Genomic DNA, 26389 nt, shown 5'->3' with positions numbered 1-26389 from the left:
GGGGCCGCGGCCGGGCGGAGGGTCCCCCCAGGTGAGCCGGGGAGACCCCGCCGCGCCGCCTCTCCTCTCCTTCTCCCGCGCCGGTAGCGGGGGGCTGGGAGCCCCGGGGGTGGGCCCGGCGGGGGGCGGCGCTGGCCTGCAGCTCCCTCGCCTTCCCGCTCCCTCGGGACCCCCCGGCCCCTGTGTGCACAAGCAGCGCGACCTCGTCCCGGCGGGCTCGGCCTCTCAGGGGCGCGGGGCGGGCCCGCCCGGGGGGCTGCTGGTCACGGCTCCGGCTCCTCCGGGCAACGGCGGCGCTGAAGGCCCAGCCCGTCTGTGGGGAGGCGGGTTCCTATGGGCTCTATAGGGTACACGGCGTGCGCAGGGTCATCTGCTGGCGCTCGTAGGGTGTGTAGCGTGTCCGGGTTCGTCTGTTGGCTCGTATAGAAAATATAGCGTGTGCAGGTACGTCTGCTGGCTCAGAGAGGTTCTATAGGGTGTCGGGGTCAGCGGGGGGCTGGGAAGGTTCATCCAGGTTCATCTGCTGGATCCTACAGTGCACGTAGCATGCCCGGGTTGATCTGCTGGCTCACATAAGGGTGTGTAGCCTGTCCGGGTTCATCTGCTGGCTCATATAGATTCTATAGTGTGTCCAGATCCATCTGCTCGCTCATATAGACTCTGTAGTGTGTCCAGATCCATCTGCTGGCTCATATAGGTTCTATAGTGTGTCCAGATCCATCTGCTGGCTCGTATAGATTCTATAGTGTGTCCACAGTCATCTGCTGGCTCATACAGATTCTACAGTGTGTCCAAAGTCATGTGCTGGCTCATATAGTGTGTCCAGATCCATCTGCTGGCTCATATAGATTCTATAGTGTCTCCAGATCCATCTGCTGGCTCATATAGACTCTGTAGTGTGTCCAGGTCCATCTGCTGGCTCGTATAGATTCTACAGTGTGTCCACAGTCATGTGCTGGCTCATATAGTGTGTCCAGATCCATCTGCTGGCTCATATAGACTCTATAGTGTCTCCAGGTCAGCCGGGGACAGGGAAAGGAGCCAGAAGGGGGATTCTCTCCCTTCGCTGGCCGGTTTGTTGCTGGATCACCGGGCAGATGAGCCCAAAGGGTCCGTGTCTCCCAGGGGCGAGCTCAAGATTTCACCCGAGCGACCTGGCAAGACTGGGCTGAGAAAATCCACACGTCGAGGTCTCGGTTACGGGGTGTTCTGTCTTCACGAGGCCGCGGGGCGCGGGTCTGGGCACGTGCGTGTGAGCTGTCGTTAAGGGAGGCGTGGTGAGAAGCTTCCTGCCCGTCTCCCGTCAGCGGCCCGCGCTGCACTCAGCGTTTCCTTATCTGCCCTCTGGCTCCTAATCGACAGATTTGTAGGTTGTCGGTGCGGTCTGTGGTTTCCCTGTGGGCTACGAAGAGAAAATGTGACAGGGGAAATCGTGTGACAAATAGGGTCGCTTTCAGGACCGGGTTGTTAGATTTATCGTGCCATCGAAGGCCGCTTCGGTGTGTCTGGGCAATTCAGTTCTCCCAGCACAGAAATCCCCGGTGGCTCGTTAGCATCCGCGTGTGAGATAAGCCCTTAGACATAACTCCTGCAGAGCCCGAGTTTTATTCCTTAACCTGTCATTCAGGTCCTTCAGGGGGGAAAAAAAGACAGTGAGCAGAAGCTGTGTGGGGTGGAATGCTCAGGGGAGGAGCAGGAGGTGGTGTCCGTGCCCTTGGATGCAGGCACAGATCCCTGGCTGCAGGGAGAGTTGTCTCTGCCCTTGGGCCGTGCAAAGCTGTAGTTTTCTCTTGGCTCCTGTGACACCGAAGGCTGAAGCTGGTGCAGGGTGTTTTGGGAGATACGTTGGTGGGAGCAGGTCACTCAGGGGCTCTCTTCTCCCAAGATTGGCTCAGCTAAAGAGCCCTTTCTTCCAGTGAGATCCAGGCTGGAGGCGTCTTGTTTCTAGTGCTCTTCTTTGCAGGAGCATCCTGGGGCTTGCGACTGCACGGCAATCAAGCTGTTATGGTAATTTCTGCTGACCTAAATTCTCCTCTTTGTTTTGAGCCACGCGCTGCTTTGTGCTCGGTCTCCCACCCTAAATTTCAAACTGAGGCTGGGCTTGGCTCACTGCAGTCCTTTTCTCAGAAGAGGCTGTTTTTCACCGGGGCAGGGTGGTGTGGATGGTTGGGTTTGGGCATCACCGAGGCGTCCTGGTGCCTGGATGGAAAGGAGCCCCCAAGACTGAGGGTCCTTCTTTTGGGGTTCTTCCTTTGGGGCCAGTCTTTTGTCAGTGGTGCCCAGTGACAGGACAAGAGGAAATGGGCACAAACTTGAACATAAGAAGTTCCATCTCAACATGAGGAGGAACTTCTTTCCTGTGAGGGTGGCAGAGCCCTGGAAGAGGCTGCCCAGGGAGGTGGTGGAGTCTCCTTCTCTGGAGACATTCAAACCCCACCTGGACACGTTCCTGTGGGACCTGCTCTGGGTGACCCTGCTCTGGCAGGGGGGTGGACTGGATGATCTCCAGAGGTCCCTTCCAACCCCATATCACTCTGGGATTCTGTGATTCTCTTTTCCCCGTGTGCAAGGCTGCTCTGGGAGAGCTGGGAGCTGGAGAGTAATGCGGGCGTCTGCTGTCTTCTGCAGCACAGGTGGGGCAGTGATGCAGACAGGAAGGTATGTGGACTGTGGTGAAGCTCAGCCTTTGATTAACTCGATATAAAAAGACCTGATTTGCCCCAGCACATCACGGCGCTCAACTGGGGCAAGAGCCATTCCTTCTTTGTCTCTCAGCCTTAGGAATTTGTTTCTCGGGCTCGTTCTGAGTGTCACTTAACCTGTTAACTCAGCAGATCCTTTCTCAAGAGCTTTTGTGTGCCAATAATTGTAGGTTTATATCCAGAATTGCCGGGAGCCTTTCTCCAGCTGACCCGGCAAAGGCTCTGCAAGAGACAAATGGTCTGAAGATGCTGCAGCTTGCACTTAATGAGCCTTGTCTCTACCTGGCACGGGGCGGGCTGTTAATTAAGGACGATAAGACCAAACGTTACACAAATCCGAAAATAACTTCTGAATTGATGGGTGGTGATTTATTATTGTGCTTTAGAGGCAGGAGACAAAAAAACCACGAATACATCAAATATTATAAATAGCTGTAGTTTCTAGAGTCAGGTGGTGTTTATGGGCTGGGGCCTGACCTGTTTGTTGGCTCTGGGGCCTTGCTGGCTGGAGATCTGGTGATAGAGGTGGCCTTAAGGTTAGCAGGAAGCTGCTGCTGGTCTTCTCTTTTGGATCCCGGAGTCAGGGAGGGAGCAAAGTGTCCTCCTTTGTCTCTGCTGGTTGGGAAATGTGTGTGTGTGTGTACATACAAGTGCAGATTTTTCAGAGTATCCTACAGCACCTGGCATCAAGTGAGCATAAAATATATAAACCTTGTGTGAATAAATAAATAAGTAAATCCTGGGCTGGCTCAGTCCTTTCTGGAGCTCGATGGGCCGGGCAGCCACGTGCAGAGTTCTCTGTTGCTTTCCCCTTGGCTCACCTGGGTTGTTTCCCTTGTTGGCCTCTCAGATGAGCCCAACAAAGGCAGGCAAATGGAAGATAGAGAACGTGTCCTGCGATAATGCGGCAGAACTGTTTGTGACGCAGAGAGCGCGCAGCGATGTGTGTAGGAGGTGTTCAGATGCATTAAGAACTATTTGTGGGCTCTTTTCTTTAAGGGCAGGATGACTGGGGAGTAATTCAGGCTTCTGGCTGGAGAAGTGGATCTCGATTCAAAGATTTCTGTGAGGAGGAGGAAGAATGAGGATTGACAGGCTCCTCGATTGGCTTTTGGGGATGAGGTGCAGGAGCCAGAAGCGCTGGTAAAGCTCAGGGGTTTGTGTTCACCTGATGTGGAGTGAGTGAGAGCCCAACCTGATGGGCTGGAGCAGCAAGACCTGTTCTCCATGGCTCAGGGTGGGCAGGAGGTTTGCAGAGCGCTCATGAAGGGAGCCTGAGACCTCCCAAGATGATCTAGAGGACAACAGGGGATACTGATGGGATGCCAGGTTCACTCAAGGGCTGTGACAAGGTAGGGAAAGGTTCAGGAGGGAGCTGAGCTCTTCCAGGTGTCAGCTGGCCTGGAGGGCTGTGGACGGCCAACAAGCTGTTTCCAGGGAGGTCAGAGGTGCGCTTTGGGACTCTCACCCTACTAATGGTTCTCAGTTCAATCTTTGGGGGGTTTTGTAGCCATTTGTCTCAAGAAAGAACACCTTGAAGATGCGCCTCTTGCAGGCCTGGGGCGTAGGGTTTCCCTCTTTTCCTTGCTTGATGGAACAGCCACACGCACAGAGTGAGTTGTAAGAAAAGCCTGGGTTTCTCACTGCTTCCAGCCACTTTTGCTGCTTTTCCACATTCTCCCCACGCTGCCAAGGTCACCCAGGTCACTCCTCTGCCTCCCAAAACAGCCCTGTCCCTCTATGTCCTTTGTAGGGTTGGGGCCGAGTCACCGTCTGCCCCCAGCGCCGCTGCACGTTCCGATCCGCGCCCTCCAGGCTCTTACTCCAGTACAAACCATTCAGGAATCACACCCAGTAACTGGCTTTGGACAGAGCTCTGTGGTGCTGTAAATGGTCTTTTTTTTTTTTTGTGGCCAGGTTTGGCTTTGTTTCTTCCTCCAAAAGAGAGAAAACTGGTTCACCTGGGCATGATGGAAGGAGGAGAACTGGGAATCCCAGTCCTTATCGGGGCTCTTTCCTGATTTGTCTCTGATTTTCCCCCCGGATTGCTTTGTGGCTGCATGTGCTGCTTACACCCGAGCTGACTTGGTTGGAGGATGTCACCCCTGTGCTCGGACGCTCTCGGGGCAAACAGGGCTGGTGTTGATCTTAGATACGGGGGTGAGCTGCTCGTAAAAGAGCTGGTGACTGTCGGCAGGATAAAAGTGCCCAGGAGGACATAGATTTTACCTGCCCGATGGTGAGTGTCAGTCCAGCATCCAGAGAAGCTGCACGTGCAGCAGAGACATCCCCAGGAGGTGGGGGCTGCCTTGTTTGCACCAGGGTTTTACATTTTCACTGGCATTATGTGGGAGTTGAAGTGTTGTCTGTTGTCTTCAGCTTGGCCAGGTAATGGAAGCTGCAGCCTGCCTCTTCCTCACTGGTTAATTCGTTGTAAAAGCTACTCATTGTTGTCTTCTGGCTAGAATTTTAATTAAGAAAAGACAGTCTAAAGTACCAACCTGCCCTTCTTAAGCAGAGAAGGCAGCGCCAAAGGGGAGCGGTGGGGGTTTGATTGCGAGGGAGCTTCAGTCTTGCTCGGACAGTGTAACTCCCCGTGGGATTGCTTAAGTAGGACCTTTAAAGAGTGCTCCTGCTGCTGCTGGTACTTGTGATTTTATACTGAAATATCTTCCATTGTGTCTCCCCGCAAAAGGAGCAGCATGTCTCCAGAGACAAATACTCCGTCACTGGAACCTCCGGTACAACGTTCCTGCCACCAGCATTCCTGCTCTCCGGACATACAGCACACAGACAGCAGAGAACAAGGAAGAAGAGCCCCTGCACACCATCATCAGCAACACAGAGAACGTGAAAGGTGGGCATGGACCCAGGGGTCTTGTAGGAGCACTTTTGGGGTACCGGCAGACCTAGGACAAGGTTTGGGGGCAGCTGTAACCCCACTATAAGGCTGAATCACGGAATGGTTTGAGTTTGAAGGGAACTTAAAGCCCACCCAGTGCCACCCCCTGCCCTGGGCAGGGACACCTCCCACCACACCAGGTTGCTCCAAGCCCCCTCCAACCTGCCCTTGAACCCCTCCAGGGATGGGGTACCCCTCCAGGAATGTTGGGTGCTCTACCTGGCCGTAGAAGTTCTTGGAGCGGGGCATGCTTAGATGGTTCCCTTGAAAATTGAGTCAGGAAGAGCATGGAAGGCAGGCTATAAACCATGGGAGGCACTTGAGAGAGCGGTTGGGGATTGCATGGAGCTGTGCTGTAGGAGCAAGGGGAGATGCCTTTCACTCCTCGTTTACTGATGGCTCTGCAGCCCAGACACGGTGACCAATGTGCCAGCCCTGCAGGTTTTGGCTGCCTTGAGGTCCCTGTGCCAGGAGTTGAGCTGCAGAGGCCAACTGTCCACCTGGCAAAGGGTGCTGCCTCGTAGGGGTGTGGAAACAGCACCTTCGTTGTCATCTTGTTGGAGGCTACAGCTGCCCATGTCCCATCCTGCTTCAGGCTCTCACTCCTGGGAAGCTGAAGCACGTGGTAGAACCTAAGAGGACCCTGGTGAAATGCCTTAAAGGTGTGTTTGTGATTTTGTTCTAGGTGCAGCCTCTAAACATGAATTTCAGGCTGAAACGAAGAAACTGCTGGACATAGTTGCCCGTTCCTTGTACTCGGAGAAGGAGGTAAGGAACACAACACTTGCTGGCAAAGTTCTGTCTCTGTCAAGGGGTCCAACCAAAATGATTTTGCTGGGAGAATGCCTGCTCCATTCCCCAGGGAGTCCTGTGCTCTTCACGTGGCATGCTCTCTTGAATGACATTGTCTTAAGACACCTTGAAAACATGTTCTCAAAGCAATTTATAAGCACGGCCAGGTGACTCTGTGAGCCTCGGACCCTCTGCACTTTCATATTGAGGTCAGACAAACCCTTCTGCTGGCAGATAATGGGGAAACGCCGCTCTTTTTCTAGCGAGCTGGGAGTTAGTTTGTAAGTAGACAATGATTTCTGGGGTCTCTAGAAGTCCCGTGCAGCGGGTGAGGCCAAGCTGCAGCCTCAGGTTGTGTCTCGTCCCCAGGTGTTTATCCGGGAGCTGATCTCCAACGGGAGCGATGCGCTGGAGAAGCTGCGTCACCGGCTGATGGCAGAAGGGAAGGCCTTGCCAGAGATGGAGATCCATCTGCAGACAGACAGTGGAAAGGGAACCATCACGATCCAGGTACCTCCCTTCAGTAACAGGAGAGCATTACTCCCTGCCGTTGTCCCATGGAGGATCAGCACCTTGCCAGAGATGGAGATCCATCTGCAGACGGACAGTGGAAAGGGAACCATCACAATCCAGGTACCTCCCTTCAGTAACATTACTCCCTGCTGTTGTCCCATGGAGGATCAGCGGAAGCTGAGTGGCAGCACAGTCCCATGGATTCCCTAGACTGCCTCAAAAAGTGTCTTGTCTTCAGCTCAACTCTGGCTCATGAGGCTGTAACCTCAGGATTTGATGAGAAACCACTGATTTCTCTGCTCCCCGCTTGCCCCCCTAGGGAAATTATCTGCTCCTTCCTTCCCCATTAGGAACTACCAGTAGCTTTTCTCCCAGTGTGTTGTCTGGTGCACTTCTCACCTTGTGTGTGCATTTCTCACTAGTGGAAAAGTTGGGAGTCTGGTTTCATCCTGACCTTTGGGAGGGAATTCTGTCACCTCCTTAAGCCAGAGCTGTTAGATGGTAGCTCGCAGACCTTCCCTCTCACCTCAGTTGCTGGGAGATGCTGGGGTGGTGAGAAGAATCTCCCATTTTGTCTGTATCTCCTCCTCCTCTAGGACAGGCCAGGTCCAGCTGATGCTGAGGCTCTGTCCTAACGTACAGGTGGGACTGTAGATTGTGGCAGACACTTGTCTGTCCTCCTTTCTGCAGCCCTGGTTTGGATTGTTCCCTACTGGTGACAAAATGCTTACCAGGAGAGGGGCAATGGGTGTAAGCTCTGGGACTCAGTGTGGTGAGGAAAGGTGGAGCTGGTCCTTCTCTGTCTACTTTGATTGCTCTTGTTAGTGGAAGGCTGAGGCTCAGTTTTGGGGTTTTCTTGGCAAATTTCTTAATGCAAAGAAGGCAAACCAGTAACTTTCATCACGTAGCTGCGGGCTCTTCTGAGGAGAGCAGCGAAGGAGGCAGGCAGCAGCGTGTGAGGGAAGGCTGACCGTAGCCCATCCCGGGGAGACGTGGCACCGACAAAGCACAGGATCTGATATTTTTCACGTGGGACAAAAGCACTTGCTGTTGGAGGCTGCTCAGTTATTTTATACTTGTGTTTCTCTGCAGAACAAGCAGCTGCGGTTGCCATGGGGAAGTTAGTGATCGTCAGTGGGCAACACAAGCGTCAACCCAAAGATTCTCCAACCATAATGCAGAGGCTCTGCTATTCCTTTCGCACCGACTACTGCATTTTTTTGGCTGCTGTGTAATGCCAATTCTTTAACGAGCTCTCGTTTAGCCCCACATAGGGTGTCATTCCTGCCTCCCTGTTGTCTTTCCCTCTGGAGATCATAGTGGACACCGTAGCTTCTGAACCCATGGAGACATTGTTACAGCACATGCCCTGTAGCTGTGGAAGCTGTTCCCTTCTTTGGCGCTTTGCTTGAGAGACCTCTTAGCCCACCTCGCAGATAGGGCGCGTTTGACGTCACACCCAATTAGATGTGTTGGGGATTTGTCTTTTTATAACCCCCCTACCTGGCTGCCTGCGCATCTCTAATGCGACTAAATGAGTCTTAACCAGGAGGCTTTTAACTGCAGCAGTTCTGCGCTCTGAGAAGGGAGAGGGAACAGCCCTACTCCAATCTCTTTTAATAGGTTTGCCTTCTCAGTAGTGCCTAAAGCTCCTTACCTCCAGTGAAGGGTTTATTTATAACCTCTCGAAGAAACATACTGCATATGATTACTTTGAACAAGCCTCATTCAGAACGTTTCCCTACCTGTCAGGAGCACAAAAAAAACCCAACCCTGTAAGGATTGAGGCAGAGAGGGAGCTGCCCCTTAGTCGCTCTTTTGTTTTCTCTGCTCAAAACAGCAGCAGAAGGTCCCTCATGTGTGATCTGTAGCAACGATCACCCCATTTTTTTCTCTAGAAAAGTCCTGTTGTCTCATTCTGACCCCTGGGTCCTTGTCCATGATCTTCAGGCTGCTCCTGGCCCCTGGACCTGCTGGATCTCTCCCCTTCCAAGCCCTGTAGCATCTCTCTGTGTCTTGCCAGTTGAGAAGAGGCAGGTCTGTAACGTGATGGCCTCTGTTACAGGCATGTTCCTGGAGGAGATTATCCAGCTCCAGTAAAGGACTGTGTTCATCTCTGTTGAGCGACTGCAGTTCTGCTTCTCTGCCAGGACTGAATTTCAGTCATAAGTGTAGCAACACTCAGAAATTTAATATGATGTCCTCATTCGGGGATATCCTACCTAAGCATTGCCAAGTGTTGTATCTGCTGAGAGGGAAACATTCTCTGTCTAGTCTGCAGTTCCTTCACCAAAGTCCTGTTGTTTTAGCAAATACCACCGTTTCCTCCACCCCTTTGAAAACCTCCTCGTTCTATTTCTAGGACAGCTCCGTCTGGTCCCAGCCACAGCCTGCAAGGTCACATCTCCAAAGAAAATCCGCTAGAAATTGTTAGGGGTGTGTTTTCAGTGAGGACAGATCTGCAGAGCTCTGCAGTTCTGCTTGCTTGGGCTTTACAGACGTTGTTTGTGGACCCTTTGAGGTGGGAACAGAGAACCCTTTGCAGACCCCAAAAGCCCTGTGGCCACAGAGGTGTCTTCTCCCCTTCTTTGGAAATTTTCAAGACCCGCCTGGATGCAGTCCTGAGTACCATGCTCTGACAAGCTCTGGGTGATCCTGCTTTAGCAGGGGAGTTGGACTAGATGATCTCTATGGTCCCTTCCAACTCTAAAATTTCAGTGAAATTCAGTGAAATTCCAACACCAGCCCTGGGGTCCCCGCGCTGGTGGGTTGACAAGCGCCAGCGCAGTCGGTGTTGCTGCTGTACCCTGCGTCTGTGTGAGCTCAGGGGCTGGAGCCATTCCAGAGGCTGATGCTTAATTTAGGGCTAGGACAGCGCTAGCGTTTAGAGGAAATTGTCTGAAATATTTACAGATCTAATAGCTGCCGCCGCTGGCTGAGGGAGCGCGGCTGCTGTTCTGCCAAGGGTGAGCAGCGTAACTGCTGCCAGGGCTTGGGCTGCTCCCCTCTCTTTGCTGGGCTTTTCTTCCTGCTGTTGCAGTCATCTGAAAATCAGTGCCTGTCAAGCCACAAAATCACAAGTTTGCCGTGTTGGGGAGGAGTTAAAATGACTGCAAACACCACTCCTCCCTGCAACAGCTCCCGGTATCGCTGAGCAGATCTCTCTGAGTTATAAACAGCCTGCAAGGAGGGCTGTTCAGAGGCTGGTGGAGATGGAGGGGCAGAGCTGGCTGCGCTTGGACAAGCCTCCGCTGGAATTAAGCTCACAGAAACGTGCTGCTGATGGCAGGGCTGGGTTAGAGCTTCCCCTTCTTGCATCACCTTTAACAAATAAGCGAGGGAACCAGAAATACAGACCCATCTCACATAACCTGTGGCCCAGGGAAGGAAGTGCAGAATCTTTTCTTCCTCTTCATGCCAGAATAAGAGCACGGCACGTTTAGAAATGGGAAATTCAAAGGGGATAAAAGGAAGTGCTTTTCTGAACAGGGGGCATTTAGACCTGGATGGGTGGAGGCTGAGCCTGTAGCAATTCTCGGTGCTGTTGAAAATAATGTTAACGCAGGGTGTTGGGAAGGAAAGGAAACCTTGGACAGCCCTCCATACCCTGTGTCTGTACACATCAGTTTTATTGTCCCTTTTCTTCTGTTCCTGCCTGCTGCAGATGCCACGTTAGTTCTAAACCAGAACGCAGCTGCCGTCCTGGACGGTGAATTTTAAGTCTCTCTGAGCAAGGTATTTAGATAACAGGGAGGGCGCTTGCTATTCGGACTTTTTGGGATTTTATTACCTTATTAGTTGGTGAAAGCAGCATGTCCTTATTTTATAACGTAGTCAGTGTTCTTCTGATGCCCTGTTGAGATTTTTGCACTGAAATTAAGTGATTTGTTTTGCGACAAAGCGAGATGAAAGGCGCAGTAGCTCAGATGGGTACCTCTACCTGACAGCATTCTTTCAGCTGCAGCTGTGGCAAAGGCAGCAGCTAATGGTTAGTTAATGGATTGTTTGGGGTAACGAGGCTCTGCCATGCCTTAAATTGGGCTCGAGTAATGAGTAAAGATGTTACGTTACCTAGGTCCTTGTTTACCAGCTAAACTAAGCAATTTGTTGATTTAAACTAGATTTGTGGCTGTAATTATGTGCGGTTTGTTTCTCCTTTACTAAAAAAGCATGATATGAATACGAGAGCTGTGGAGTGACTGGTTTGATGAGGAAGATAGTGAGGCTGAAGGTGCTCTTTAATCCCTCTTGTCAAGGAAGAGGGGGGTCCTCAGGGCTGGGGAGACTGTTTACTCTGCACCCTGAGAAGTCCCAGAAGGGAAATTCAACCAGGTGAGTAGGTTGTTGTTCTGCTAAGTAACCGAAGGGCTTCTGTAATTAACCTTCAGCTAATGAAGCGTCAGCACACCGAGCTGTGTTTCACAGTACACGGTGATTGGTTTCTCCGAGCTGGGGAGTAGCACTTTGAACTCTGAACATTCCCCTCACTTCTTGTAATTTGTGCAGCCTCACATACAATTTTCTTTGTGCTTTTACGAATAACTCTGCTGTGGCTGTTTTCAGCCTGATAAAACTTCTCTTGCAGGCTGAAGGGAGGGCTTGGAACTGTCTGCAGGGGAAGAAAAGTTGCAATGTTGATGGTGGAGCAACGGCAGGCCTCGCGTTTAGGCTGAAAGAGTTTGCAGAGGGTTGTGTGATGACACGGTGGCTCCTGGCGAAGAGAGAAGGGCAGTGGCAGCCCTGCCAGCTCCTTCCTTGGATTTCACGGAGCTAGTGCTGCCAGCGCTTGCATTGGCCCAGCCTGAGGCGGGCTCTTGGTGGGCAGGTTCCTTTGCTTCCCATGACTGAAGAAGGCCTGCTCTGCAGAAGCCAAGCTCCCCTCTCTCTCTCCGCCGCTGCTTTATTCCCCGTTCCCCGGAGCAGCACCATCTGGTGAAGGGAGCCCAGAAGCGCAGAGGGAAAACCAGCCGCAGGAAACGCCAGCGCTGCAAGAGCCGTTTGAGTCTCGATGGCGTTTTCATCATAATCCCCCCAGGTGTTTTCCTGCCGTAGGAAATATCTGCTTTGCCAGGATCTTCGGCCGGACACCGAAAAAGGAGGCTTTCCGCTTCCCCAGTTAACAGCTTGGCGCTGCTGGGGGAGCAGACCCTTCTGAGCCCCGCTCTCTTTGTTCGTCGCGCTTCGCCCTCATCAAACTCGTCTCCAGGAATTGTCATTAAGCATTTTGCAATAAGTTTGGCAGGGAGTTTGGAATTCAATAGCCAAATAAATTCACGGGGTAGGGATATATGTTTTTTTTTTTTTTTAACATGCTGGAATTTGGGAATGACATGCTGTGCTATAAATAGGAGTGGATCAGAGGAGTTAAGAGTTCTGTTCAGGGTCTGACATGAACAAAACCTGAACCAGATGCTGAAAACTTTTCTTTCTGGCTTTTTCTTCCCTGGGGGAAGGGACCATGTCAGATTCCTGAGATTTTGCCATACCCTGTTTGTTTTTCCTGGCTTTTCATCTCCCACTTTTGAGATCTTACTGGGCATCGTCCCTCTTCTCAGCCGAGACGACTGACAGGCCTTGCCATATTTAATCAAGCGGAAGGTGTTGCCGTGCCGTGACTTGTGGGGACGTGGAAAAATGTCTTACCCACAGGGCACCTCACTCAGGAACCTCACGAGTCGACCACAGGTTGATTCTTCAGTGGAGTTAAACACTATATGAAAAAATATGCGCTGACATTAACTTTGCTAATAAATCAGCCCAGTAAGTGCCCCACACGGGTGGTAGGGGCGTGCTGTGCCAGAAGCCACTCTGGCATCTCACCTCCGAGCCATCAAGCAGCCACCAGTTCCACTCTAGCTCGATTTGCTGACTTTTCTGGCTGGTGCCACTGCAGGGTCTGCTGCCTAAGAGGCGTGCTGTAGCAGCAGGGAGCTCTTTATCTGCATGCAGGACTGCAAACCTGGATTAAAGTGGGGAAGACAACAAGCCAGGTACCTCCAAAACCTGGACAGGACATTGTGAGGTGTGGCTGTGCTTCCAGCTGGGGTTAGTGCCATGTTCCCATGGGCAATATCCAGCTTTTGAGGACCTGGACACTGACAGTTTCAGATTTGTGGAGTATGAAGCGCTGTAGTCTTGTGGAGCACGATGTGTGGGGGAGAGGGGGAAGGAAAAGACAGTAGATGGAGATCAGTGAATGTGGTGCTTGTAGACAAGGGTCTGTGTTATGTGAGAGTTAAGGGATTTACTGCTTTACCACTGATTTCCTGGTGTGAGGGCATCGGTTTCCCACCTGCGGGTTGGAAATAAGCTGCTTCTAGCTGCTCCTCAACTCCTGAACCTTTGGACGTGTTCAGGAATGGAAACTGTCTCTGCACCTGCACGGCAGCGGGCACAGTGGGGCTGTGACCAGGCTTGAGATCTCTTTCCAGCACTGTGCATTTTTAGAGGGGTGCAGAAACCAGCCTGTCTTGGCACGGTTTTATTTCCTCTAGATAAAAGGCTTGAGTGTGAGCTTTCTGGTGCTTTATAGCCACAAAGCAGCTGTGGCTGCCCCCGGGAGCTGCGTGCAGTCCCCTGTCCCGACCGTGTGCCCCTGGAGTCACAGCTGGAAGTCTGCTGGTCCATTTGCTGCCCATCTGGCTGGGGGAGAGAAGGAGCCAGAGGCACCCCTGGAGTCACAGCTGGAAGTCTGCTGGTGCATTTACTGCCCAGCTGGCTGGGGGAGAGGAGGAGCCAGAGGCAGAAGTCGCTTGGGTGCTGGTGGCTAAAGCAATGCTTCGTTACTGGTGTTTCAGCTGCAATTGCTGTTTCTTTTCAGGACACGGGTATTGGGATGACCCAGGAGGAGCTGGTTTCTAACCTCGGTACCATTGCTCGATCCGGCTCAAAGGTAACTTGGGATGAGGCACCTCTTCTCCCCCCCTTAGAAAAGTCTTCTCCAATTACAACCACTTTCATTCTCCCAATTCCATTCCGCCCCTTGGCCCCCAGCCCAGCTGGGAAATTACACCCCTCTTGGAAGGTGAAAACCTACCTGTGGAGTTCTTTTAGCTGTTAGTGGTCTCTGCTGTGTGCTGTGGGAAGCCAGTGGTGCCCAAGCATCGAGTAACGCTGCTGCACTTGCCTGTCCTCGCTCCCCAGGGGGTTGTTATGGGGGGGACATGCTCACTGGGCATTCACCACATCCAGCAGCAGTGTCCTCATGCTGGCAAGTTTTTATATATGTATACCTGATTATTTTTTCCATCCCTGGAGTCACCATTTTAAGGTTTCATGCTCCGGATTGACCGAGCCCTCGCTTGTTTTCCTTTGCGTTGCCCTAAGCAATGCTCCACTTTGCCAGAGGTGGGAGAAACCCTCTTCCTTGAGCACCATCCTCACAGTGCTGATGGAGAGGGGTGGGATGAGGGTTCTAACCTCGGTACCATTGCTCGATCCGGCTCAAAGGTAACTTGGGATGAGGCACCTCTTCTCCCCCCCTTAGAAAAGTCTTCTCCAATTACAACCACTTTCATTCTCCCAATTCCATTCCGCCCCTTGGCCCCCAGCCCAGCTGGGAAATTACACCCCTCTTGGAAGGTGAAAACCTACCTGTGGAGTTCTTTTAGCTGTTAGTGGTCTCTGCTGTGTGCTGTGGGAAGCCAGTGGTGCCCAAGCATCGAGTAACGCTGCTGCACTTGCCTGTCCTCGCTCCCCAGGGGGTTGTTATGGGGGGGACATGCTCACTGGGCATTCACCACATCCAGGGGGGCAGCAGCAGTGTCCTCATGCTGGCAAGTTTTTATATATGTATACCTGATTATTTTTTCCATCCCTGGAGTCACCATTTTAAGGTTTCATGCTCCGGATTGACCGAGCCCTCGCTTGTTTTCCTTTGCGTTGCCCTAAGCAATGCTCCACTTTGCCAGAGGTGGGAGAAACCCTCTTCCTTGAGCACCATCCTCACAGTGCTGATGGAGAAGGGTGGGATGAGGGTGCTGGACCTGGCGTAGGGCTGGATCAGTGTGTGGGAAGGATGGATTAGAGCCTCCCAGTGGTACCTGAAGTCACTGTGTGCCATTTGGTGTCTCCTTTGTTCCTCCAGGCTTTTCTAGATGCTCTGCAGAGCCAAGCTGAAGCCAGTAGTAAAATCATCGGCCAGTTTGGAGTGGGTTTCTACTCAGCCTTCATGGTGGCCGATAAAGTGGAGGTGTTCTCACAGTCTGCAGAGCCGGGGAGCCCGGGCTACCACTGGTCTTCAGATGGGTAAGGCTGCAGAATGGGATGGAAACATCCAGACCAGGCATGGACTGAAAGCTGTGCAAAGCAAGACAGGGCTTGTGTGGTCTTTTCCTGACCAGGCTTAATGGTTTAGGTCCTGCTCAGATTAAAAACGGCCACAAAGTGTGGTCAAATGTGCCAGGGTGAAATCCACAGGGACAAACTTGCTTTGTGGACAAAGAGAGCCTGTCTCTCCCGTTCCTTCCCTGCTGGCAGGCAACCACCTTAGCAGTGCCCCAGACTGGAGAGACAAAATTAATCTAGTCTAGCTGTTCCCTGGGTTTTTGCTCAAGACCCGCAGTCAGCAGGGCTCCTGCAGTGCTGTGGTTCTGTGGGTTTGCATCTTCTGTGGGGCAGGTCCATGGGCTTTTAGCTTGAAGTTGAAAACATCTGCCATGGCAAAACTCTGGACTGCTGGACCATGTTGAAATTGGAGCTCCTGGGGGTGAAAAGCTCTGCATCCCCTGAAAATCTCCAAGGAATAAAGCATTTGCTAAGTTGTTTTTGTGGTTTTGGTGTTTTGTTTTTGTTTTTTTACTAAGTTGTATTTGCTGTATACTGAAATCTGTACTGCCTTATGCACTGAATGCTTGTCCATTGCTTGTCCATCATCGCTGCCACGGTCTCTCCCCGGGGTCAGTGCTATCACTAGTTGGTTGGTCCCCGTATGGTGTTCACTGAGCAGTAGGGCAGGAACGGTCATCCAGAACGGGCTGGAGTTGTCAAGGGGAGAAGGCAGGAGCTGGCTGTTTCGGGCACTGTAGGAAATGCAGGAGAGGAGTTGAAGGCTGGGCCCACACAACCTGAAGTTTGAAGTTGGTTTCCTTTGAGGCTGCTGGTGTCTTTGCAGAGCAGTGTGTCCTGGGCCTGGAGTCTCCGTAGGGGAGACAGCCACATGTTTCAGGGGGGCTTCTCACAGGCACAGAGAGCGTTCAGGCATTCAAGAATTTTTGCCTTTTCCTCTCAGTGCTGAAGTGTTGTGCCTGCTTTTAGTTTAATAAAACATTTTTACGTCCCATCGTGGATGGATCTGAGGCACAAGCTGACACGGGGTCTGTTTCTAATCCTAGATCAGGGATGTTTGAGATCGCAGAAGCATCTGGTGTCAGAACTGGGACGAAGATTATTATACATCTCAAAGAGGACTGCAAGGAGTTTGCAAATGAAGACCGAGTCAAGGGTGAGTGGAGGAGGGCAGTGCTGTTCCCCGCTTAGGGGCTGGGGGAAGTCTGCTACTGGCCCTTGAGTGGGAGGTGGGTTTACAGAGGTTTTCCTCTCCTGCAACACCTTTCACCTGCTGTTCCTGAGGAAATTCTCACTGTGTCGTTTTTACCACCGTGACTCTTCTATGTCTTCTTTCTATTCCAGAGGTGGTGACAAAATACAGTAACTTCATCAGCTTCCCACTGTACCTCAACGGGAGAAGAATTAACACGTTACAGGTGAGCAGAAGGTCACAGGCAGGTCGCTCCTGGAGATGAACCATTGTAATCCTCTACTGGAGGTGGGAAACAGCATAAAGCTGCTGCTGTCCCTGGAAATCAGGAGAGGATTGTCCAGGATATCACAGACCCCGTAGTGATCAGTTAATTAGAACAAAAGGAAACAATCCAGCAGAAATTCCAGCCTGGAACTGCTTGTTTGCATTGGTGGGAGATCATTCTTGCAGCTTAGCAAAGCAGGTTTTCTTTACCGTTATCTTCTGGATATTCCCTTAATCACAATTATTATTTCAATGCTTTATAAAACTTATTCTAATAGTTTAAAGCAGGTGACATGGCAGGGATGGCTCATACGGCTGGTGTGCTGACACCTCTTGCTGTATTTCTCTCTGTCCTTCAGCCTGGGGCAGCCAGTGCCAGTGAGAGGCTGATTTTCTTAGTGGCTCAGCTCACGGCCCGATTTCCTTCCCAGCTCCTGGCCGAGCACTGCTTGATGCTGGTACCTTCTCACCACTTAGAATTGTATTGCAGCCAGATCCATTTTAGTCAGAAGTTCTTGGCCCAATTGCAGGAATCACCTGGGTGAAATTAGTTGTCTTTAAAACAAAAAATCTATGAATCATTTTCCTCCAGCATCTCATTTTCTGGTTGTTTAAAGCTTCCTCACCTAAGAGAGCAGGTAGAGAGAGTGTGTGTGGTTTTTTTGTTTCCTGGAATGTGGCACTGAATGCACAGACTTCCGAGACTGTACTTAAATATTTTATCGTGTTAATTTATCTCAGGTTCTGTAATTGGTGTGATTAGTCACTGATATTTATTTGGATTCCTGCATAATAGTGTTTCTGTTCCAAGGGCTTTCTAGCTGTTTCCCTTAAATTACAAAACCAGAAATAGATGTAGACAGCTGTTTGCTCTTTCTACCTGACAATCAAAAGAAGAGACTCCCTGGAGAAGAGTAGTACTAGAGCAAGGGGTGAAATGCCCTTAATAGAGTCATGTACTTTTATCTTCTTATCAGAAAGTGTGCTTTCCCTTGGGATACAGCAACAGCTTTATTCTCATTATGCTCCCATTTCAGGCCTTTTCTTTATCCAGGATCTTGTTTTTGCGTTTTTTTTTCCACCCATCAACATCGGTTCACTGCAAACAGAGCCCTAGTTAGATCCCTGGTGTGGATTTTCCTAGATAAGCTCTTGAATGCTTGCCATGTAGCTGACAACGTGGAGTCAGAGGCTTTTCTGGTCTAACTGTGATAACTGCAGCTACAAGTAAACCTCTGGGAAAGCAGCACTTTACCTCACAACAGCTGCTGTAAAGCACCTTGGTACCCAGTTGAGTCCATAATCCTACTTGTGATCCTGCAAACCCTGCAGGACACTTGCGTGGGCTGGGAATGTTATGAAGCCACTTGTGGAACAAAGCTTTGAGGGAGAAGAAGCTTTAAGGAGCACGGCAGGGCTGCCAGAGCCCTGAATGCCTTGGAAGGGTAGGGGAAGGATGGGCTGGATGTTTCTGTTGCTCCCAGTGATCACTCCTGTCGCTCGTTAGGGCTCGAGTGGCAGTGAGTGTAGTGGGCTTCACCTGGCTGGAAACATGCAATTCTTAGTTGAGTCCCCGTGGTTGTTAAATGGGCAGAACCTCCCCGGTCTTTGTTAGTGTTGAGGTTCTGAAAACCTAAATGTGATGTGAGTGTGGGCTGTGTGCTTCCAGAAGGGGCTGGGGGGTTTAGAGCAGCAGCAGGTGGCAAGCATGGCCACGGGGAAGGACCTGCTCTGGAGCTCGTGACTTTAATTCGTGTGTTGATGCTTGAAACCCTACTGCTGAAGCACTTTCTGACCCTGCAGCAGGGGTGGCTGAGTGGTTCACAAAATATCTCCCAAACTGCTCCAAAACAAATCAGCAGAAAGCAGGCAATCCAAGAGCTGCTTCGCAAGCGCTCAGCTGACCTTGTGGTGGGAGAGTGACCTCCATCAGGGTCAATTAAACCACTTAAACTTTCAGTTTCTCTTTCCTTTTGCTCCCTGGTCAGGCCTTGACCACCGCTGCCAATCAGCTGAGCTGTGGTGACTGTCCAGGATGCTCTTGGCCGGCAGCAGATGTGAGGCCATGGTTGTTAGCCAGACCCTTGTGTTTTGGGCTAAACAGAGCTGCCTTATGTATGTTGCAGGGCAAGAGCACCTCTGTGAGGTGACCCAAGATCAGCTGAAGGGCAGTAATTTGTTACTCTGATAATGTCCTTGAACCGTAATCCATGCCACTGCCCTGGGGCTGTGCAGAGGAGTTTGAAAGCTCATATTACCCTGCTCCATTGCCCTGGAGGGAAAGTGTAACTCTGAAAGAAGGGCCCTGCGGGGAGGCCGCAGGTCTTGAGAGCTGAGGGAAACTCATCTCCCTGCTCCTCCGCAGGCCCTCTGGATGCTGGACCCCAAGGACATCGGCGAGTGGCAGCACGAGGAGTTCTACCGCTTCATAGCGCAGGCTTACGACAAGCCCCGCTACATCCTGCATTACAAAACTGATGCTCCCCTCAACATCCGCAGCATCTTCTACGTGCCTGAGCAGGTACGTGCCCTTCTGTCCAGGGAACAGCAGGACATCTGCCTGGTTGCTCTGGAGAGAATAGCAGAGCTTTTTGAGGGAAAGGAGACAGCCAAGGCTGCAGAATGGCAAGGAGGAATATCCAGTGTGGCATTTTTCAGTGGGCTGGGTGCCACGGGAGGATGGTGTGGGTATGGAGCCGTGACAGGAGCAGGGATATATGGCTCAGGTAGGTCCTGAGGGAAGGCAGACAAGGTTTCAGCTCTCATTGGGTTCATAGAATCATAGAATTGTCCAGGCTGGAAGGGACCTCCAAAGGTCATCTGGTCCGACCTCCCCGCAGTCAGCAGGGACACCCCCAACTAGACCAGGTTGCCCAGGGCCTCGTCGAGCCTCTCCTTGAATATCTCCAGGGAAGGGGCCTCAACCACCTCCCTGGGCAAGCTGTTCCAGTGCTCCACCACCCTCACAGTGAAGAACCCTCTCCTAATCTCCAGTCTAAATCTGCTCCCCTCCAGCTTGAAGCCATTGCCCCTCGTCCTGTCACTGCAGGCCTTTCTAAACAGGCTCTCCCCAGCCTTCCTGTAGCCCCCCTTAAGGTACTGGAAGGCCGCTATTAGGTCTCCCCGGAGCCTCCTCTTCTCCAGGCTGAACAACCCCAGCTCCCTCAGCCTGTCCTCGTAGCAGAGGTGCTCCATCCCCCTGATCATCCTTGTGGCCCTCCTCTGGACCCTCTCCATCAGGTCCATGTCCTTCTTATGTTGAGGGCTCCAGACCTGCACACAATACTCCAGGTGAGGTCTCACCAGAGCAGAGTAAAGTGGAAGAATCACCTCTCTGGACCTGCTGTTCAGCAGTAAAGACCACGGTGTAACCTGGTCAGCTGAGATACTGCAGCACAGTGTGCAGCAGGGCGCTCTGCACAGCCCTGGAGTTACCCTTCTGTCTCTTGTTCCTGCAGAAACCATCCATGTTTGATATCAGCAGGGAACTGGGCTCCAGCGTTGCCCTCTACAGCCGCAAAATTCTCATCCAAACCAAAGCTGCAGACATCCTGCCAAAATGGCTGCGTTTTCTCCGAGGTGCGTGCTGGGATTGGGAATAGCAGGCTGTGGGCTACGGCTTCCACAGGGGGTGAGGCGAGGGGCTGCCTCCCCGGGGCTGGCACTCGTGTTTGCCTCACTGTTGAAGGGTTGCTCTGTGTTCCAGGTGTGGTGGACAGTGAGGATATACCCCTGAACCTCAGCAGGGAGCTGCTGCAGGAGAGTGCCCTTATCAGGTAAGCAAGAGGTAGATCCTGTGGACTCCTGAGGCTCTTCTTGCTGGTTGAGGAGGGGACATACAGGACAGCTTGGAGGGACCTGACGTATGAGCTGCACTTCCATCCTTGGGAATTCCTGTAGTCTATAAAGTGAGTTCTCAGCCACGCTGGTCACATCTTGAGATGTGGGAACAGTGTCCCACGTCATACAACCTGCTGCCACCAGCTTGGGCCGTGTATCCCTTGTGCCCTAGGCTGCCTTTTGGTATCTCTGGTCTACAGCAGTGACAGTGGATTTGCTATTTAAAGTGTCCGGTGTGCAGCACCAAGTGGTTTGGAAAACAGAACCAAACAGCTGGTAAAATGCCACACCTACAGTCAGCAGATTAACCCTGTCACTTCACAGTGGATTTTCAGGCCTTCAGAAAGGGTTTCTACAATTGTAACCCTTTTATAGCTGCCTCCCTCCCGTGTTCAAGGGTAGCTGTGGGAGGGAGACAGATTCCCTGTGCAGAGTTGGTTATATACTGCAGCGTCACCAAGTCACTGGAGTTACTGAAGATTTGAGCTGAGTACATTTGTATCACAGCCCTAACTATCTCTTCAGCTCAAGAGCTGGTCTGGACTGAGATACCAAGAACAGAGCCATGGAAAGGAGACAGTGGACCTAGAGCTCCTTCTTCATCCTCATATTTGCAGATGCATCACTTAGACACTGCAGAGGGAGGGGGATGTTCACCTAAAATCTCTTGTCTTGATCTAGCAGCTGTCTTTAAAAAGGCTTTTTCCTGCTGCAGGAAGCTCCGAGATGTTTTGCAGAAGAGGTTGATCAAATTCTTCATTGACCAGAGCAAGAAGGACCCTGAGAAATATGCCAAATTCTTTGAGGAGTACGGTGTATTCATGAGAGAGGGGATTGTCACAATAGCAGAGCAGGATGTCAAGGTCAGCTGATGGGAAAGAGTATTTGCTCTTACGGTGAGCTGGCATGAGGGGGGCTGCTGCTTCTCTGTGAGTCTTACACACCCATAACTTGTGTTCCTGGATCTAACAGGACCTACATGTTCTCTAGTGCCCTAACTCTCACTCTATCTGACTGGGAGCTGCTTTCCCACTTAATTTGAGACACTGTGGAGCCTCCGTACCCACACCGTGTTGTCAGCCCTCCCTGATGCAATATAAACTACAACAGGCGATAAAGTAGGGCTTTCCCCTACTGTTGTCCTGTGCCTGGATTCCCATTTCCAGGAGAGCTTGAACTGTCTAGGTCACTTTTCTGCCTCCTTAATATCTGGAGCAGGAAAAGAGGGACTCTGAAGCCCCTGAGCCTTTTTGTGGGGCTGCAGACAGGTCTGAATGCTCCAAAGGGATGTCTTGGGGCTGGGAACGGTCAGGTAGAGCTTTGGTCGCCTGCCCCCAGCTCACAGGAGCACATTTCTTCCAGGAGGACATAGCAAAGTTGCTGCGTTACGAGTCGTCGGCCCTGCCCGCGGGGCAGCTGACCAGCCTGACCGACTACGCCTCCCGCATGAAGGCAGGGAGCAGAAACATCTACTACCTCTGCGCACCCAACCGGCACCTGGCCGAGCACTCTCCATACTTTGAGGCCATGAAGAAGAAGGACATGGAGGTGGGTGAGCAGTCTGCCGTGGCCAGAGGAATGCCCTGTTTGATACCTGTGCTCGAAGCCCGAAGCAGGAGCCTCAGAGCTGCTGGGCAGGGCTGGTAATGGTGTTACAGGTGGCCCCTGTGGGCAGGTGGCCCTTTCAGGACTGGAGTCAGTGCTGGTTCTTACTTCTCATGGGGCAGCAGGACTTGTTCAGCTGCAGACCTGCCACCCATGATAAACAAAGCCCTCCAAGGGTTTGCTGTCACTGGGGACCCTGGGTGATAGCCACCATGGGGTTGAACCTGCTAGTTTCCCTTGCGGTGTTCTTGCTGTTTGGTGCAGAGTTATCTTGGGAAGGAGGAAGCACTCTCACATCCCAAACAATGTGGTGGTGTCCCTTTTTTTGGCACAGGTCCTGTTCTGCTATGAGCAATTCGATGAGCTGACACTCTTGCACCTTCGGGAGTTTGACAAGAAGAAGCTGATCTCGGTGGAGACAGATATTGTTGTTGATCACTATAAGGAAGAGAAGTTTGAGGACAGCCAGCCAGGTATCGTGAGGTTCCCCCGACCCTTCCTGCTCCAGCTGGTGAGGGTACAGAGCCTGTGAGCCAGAGCACTCCTTCCCAGCCTCCCAGTCTCACGCTCTGAGGCAACTTGCAGTTCTTGCATCACGCGATCAAAGTTTAAGCGATTTGCTAATTTAAACAGAAGGAATGTCCTGTGGGGAGTTTCCATGGTTTGAGTTTTAACAACGCGCGTAGATCTGGTGCCCTGGTAGATGAAGGCACACGTGTGTGTGTGTGCTGAGTGGTGCTGCCTTCCCATTTCCAGAAGAGAAGAGCTAAATGGAAGTGTAAAATGGACTGAGTTCGGGGGTAAAGCTCCGTTGGCATTACTATAGATGTAGGCTCAGATGTGCCCTCTTTTCCCTGCCAGCTGCAGAACGTCTGACGGAGAAGGAGGCTGAGGATCTGATGGCCTGGATGAGAAATGCCTTAGGCTCTCGAGTCACTGGTGTTAAGGTAGGTGTTCTGTGCCTGGGTGACTGAGTATGGGAGATCGTGGAGGTAATCATCAGGGGAAAAAAGATGGTGGTTGACTGGAGATCTGCTGCCACGGATTTTCCTTTGGACCCTGAGAGAAATCATTCTTCTCCATGCCTGCATTCTGAAAATGTCCCAAATGCTGGCATTTGTCACTTGGATGCTCAGCACAGTGGTGGAGCAACCACATCTTAATGTGTAATAAGCAAAGCCCATTTTACTAGTTCATGCTCAGGTTACCAGAAGAACAGGCTAGCGACTGTCTTGCCTGTGGACCAGTGGGGCCACTCGGGGCCCCAGCTTTCCTGCTGGTTTTGACAGCTCCTGTGGGGTCAGGACGAATTGTGTAGGGGGCTTGCTATGGATCAGTGCTGAGGAGACCCCGAGTCCTTGAACCTCCCCCACCTCTGTCCCACGTGCGTTTTGCGTCTCGGCACTGATGGCTGTTTTTGCCGCAGGTGACCACGCGGCTGGACACCCACCCTGCCATGATCACTGTGCTCGAGATGGGGGCTGCCCGCCACTTCCTTCGCATGCAGCAGCTGGCCAAGACCCAGGAGGAGCGTGCCCAGCTCCTGCAGCCCACCCTGGAGATCAACACAGGGTAAGGGGGAAGCAATACCAGTGCTAGGCCTGGGACGCTGGGGTCTTGTTGGGGTGGAGGCAGAGAAGAGGCAGTGTGAGGCTCCCAATTAGCAGAGCCTTCCCCATTAAGTGCAGTGTGTGCCTTGGTCCGTGAGGCTGCAGGGCACAGTCAACGTGAGCCACCCACACTGTGTCCAGTCTTCTGAGGACAGGATGGGAGAGAAGAGAGAAGCCCCCAGAACAGGAGTAAGGGAGTTGGAGCTATTTTGGCCTTTAGGTAGAACCTTTTCTGTCCCACCTTGGCCTAGCTCCTCATTCTGGAAGTAATTTTCTCATTGCGTCCATAAATACCGAGTCTCAGTGTTGATCTCTCTCACTCTTACAGGCATGCTCTGATTAAGAAGCTTAACGAGCTGAGGGACAGCCAGCCTGATCTGGCCCAGCTGTTACTTGATCAGGTGAGAACCTGGCCTTCTCCAGAGGTGGCACCATCCTCCCCACTGCCAGCCTGAAGGCCACGTGTGGCAGGGAACAGGGTGAAGCCCTTGTAGCGGGCAGGAATCGCATCCTTCTGTGGTTTTTCTTTGGGTGTTTCTGGTACTTGTAGTCCATGTGTTTTCCTACCAGATGGCCTAGAAGAACATGCTTGGTCTCAGCATGCAAGTCCTGCAGGGTGGCATTCAATTCCTCCCAAGCTCTTGCTTCAGCATGCAAGTCCTGCAGGGTGGCATTCACTTCCTCCCCAGCTCTCGTCCAGCTCGCTCTTGCTGCTTATCACAGAATCACAAATTGTAGGGGTTGGAAGGGACCTTTGGAGATCATCTTATCTAATCTCCTGCCAAAGCAGGGTCACCCAGAGCAGGTTGGACAGGAACGTGTCCAGGCAGGTTTGGAATATCTCTGGAGAAGGAGACTCCACACCCTCTCTGGGCAGCCTGTTCCAGGGCTCTGACACCCCCAAAGAGAACAAGTTATTCCTCATGCTAAGAATGGGCAGCCTGTTCCAGGGCTCTGACACCCCCAAAGTGAAGAAGTTATTCCTCATGCTAAGAAGGAATTTCCCGTGTTCCAGTTTGTGCCCGTTGCCCCTTGTCCTGTCACCAGGCTCCACTGAGAAGAGTCTGGCCCCATCCTCTTGCCACCTGCCCTTTCGATATTGCTCAGCATTGATGAGATCCCCCCTCAGTCTGCTCTTCTCCAGCTGAACAGCCCTAGGACTCTCAGCCTTTCCTCAGCAGAGAGATGCTCCAGTCCCTTGATCATCTTCGTAAGCCCTTATTTAACGTTATTTAACTCTTTTCTTCTCTTTTCCAGATTTATGAGAATGCCATGATAGCAGCAGGACTGAATGAGGATCCCAGACCCATGGTGAGCCGGCTGAATGAACTCCTCACCAGAATCCTGGAGAAGAACTGAGCCCCAGAAGACTGAAGGATGAACTCTGTGCTGATACCTCTTTCCTCAAGCGCAGTCTCTCTGTCAGCTACCGCAGCATCTGCTTGCAGGCACCGAGCAGCAAGGGCTTCACGTGGCAGAGGGCCAGGGAGAACGCAGGGGACTTCCAACCCTCGCTGCGCAGGGAGGAGCCAGTTGTAATTATTAGATCATATGTCATCAGCCTGTCCAAAGTGCGATGTTCTTAGGGGGAACAAAATCCAGAGGTTGCCGCTAAAACAATAGGCCCGAATTTCTGACACAAGCCTAAAGAGCCTCGTTTCATACTGGTTCTAGAAATGGCCTTTCCCAAAACAGATGTCGGCAGCGAGATTCCCAGTTAGGACTGTGAATACAATCCCCATCCACTGAATCCCCGGGCACCGTTGTGCTCTTGAACACAAGCACTGACAGAATTAATTAATTTGTTAAGAAACTTCCACCTCTGACCAGGCAGGAGGAGTTTGCCAGCGTGGAGGCTGCTGCCGTTAGCGGACACAGATGCTGTTGGTGGAACAGGTCAGTACAATCCCATGATGGAAAAGATCACCGAGCTGCTGGGTAATTGAGTTCATCCTGGTCTTGCTGTGGAGAAAGGGAAGTAGCTGGGAAACACCTTTCCAGCGTGTGGCTTTCTGGAGAGCCTCCAGGGTTTTTGCCTCTTCTGTGGGATAAACTGCATGTCTAGCTGCTCTGTATTTATGATAAATAAAATCCTCTTCTTTTCCAGACCCCTCCACTTTTCTCTCTTCCCCTTACTTTGTTGGTTTGGTGTGTTTTCCAGCTGGTGGTTTGTTGGTTCTTCTCTCTTCAGATGCTGCTTGGTTCTTCAGGGCATGAAGTACTGAATGGTGGTGGGAAGAGAGGGCTGGGACACAACACAAGGCAGTAGCAGAACATGATGGAGGGAAAACAGGAGAATCTGTAGCTATGGACCCTGTTGGCTTTGCCTTTGAAAATGGAGTTTAGCCCCTTGAATCCTTTCTAAGGAGAAATGGCCATTGTAACAGAAAAGGCCACTCTAGGTTTCCCTCTGGTTTACAAGAATTCTTTCTCCTGCTGAGTGGCAGCCGTGATATGTTTCTCTTTAAATTGCCAGATTAAGATTCTGGAACTGGGTTTGGATAATTTTGGGTGCTCTGCTGGACAGGACAACCTCCAGCTCTAAGCTAAAGGACTCCTGGCTGTGTCAGACAGAGAGGGATGGAACAGGTTTGCTGAATGGGGTACCATTTTAGAAGTTTTATTAACATCACCTAAAATCTCGTTTTTACTCAGATGCAGAAGAGGAACTAACGTGACA

General features: G+C 51.7%; 1 protein-coding gene across 1 annotated transcript; it reads left to right on the top strand.

The window, feature by feature from the left end:
* On the top strand, positions 1-25825 carry TRAP1 (TNF receptor-associated protein 1; the record flags this gene model as incomplete). Its single annotated transcript, XM_014936218.1, has 18 exons — positions 1-31; positions 5398-5559; positions 6290-6372; positions 6766-6906; positions 13730-13801; positions 14996-15156; positions 16242-16351; positions 16540-16613; positions 19020-19175; positions 20113-20233; positions 20361-20430; positions 21210-21357; positions 21857-22042; positions 22434-22572; positions 22961-23046; positions 23526-23671; positions 24038-24110; positions 24967-25825. Coding segments are annotated over 18 exons (2061 nt in total), but the record flags the coding sequence as incomplete, so codon positions are not given.
* Between the last annotated feature and the right edge of the window lie 564 nt (positions 25826-26389).

This window comes from Calidris pugnax, unplaced genomic scaffold (assembly GCF_001431845.1).
Source record: "Calidris pugnax isolate Ruff unplaced genomic scaffold, ASM143184v1 scaffold17, whole genome shotgun sequence".
Lineage (NCBI taxonomy): Eukaryota > Metazoa > Chordata > Aves > Charadriiformes > Scolopacidae > Calidris > Calidris pugnax.
This window is presented reverse-complemented; position numbering and strand designations above follow the sequence as displayed.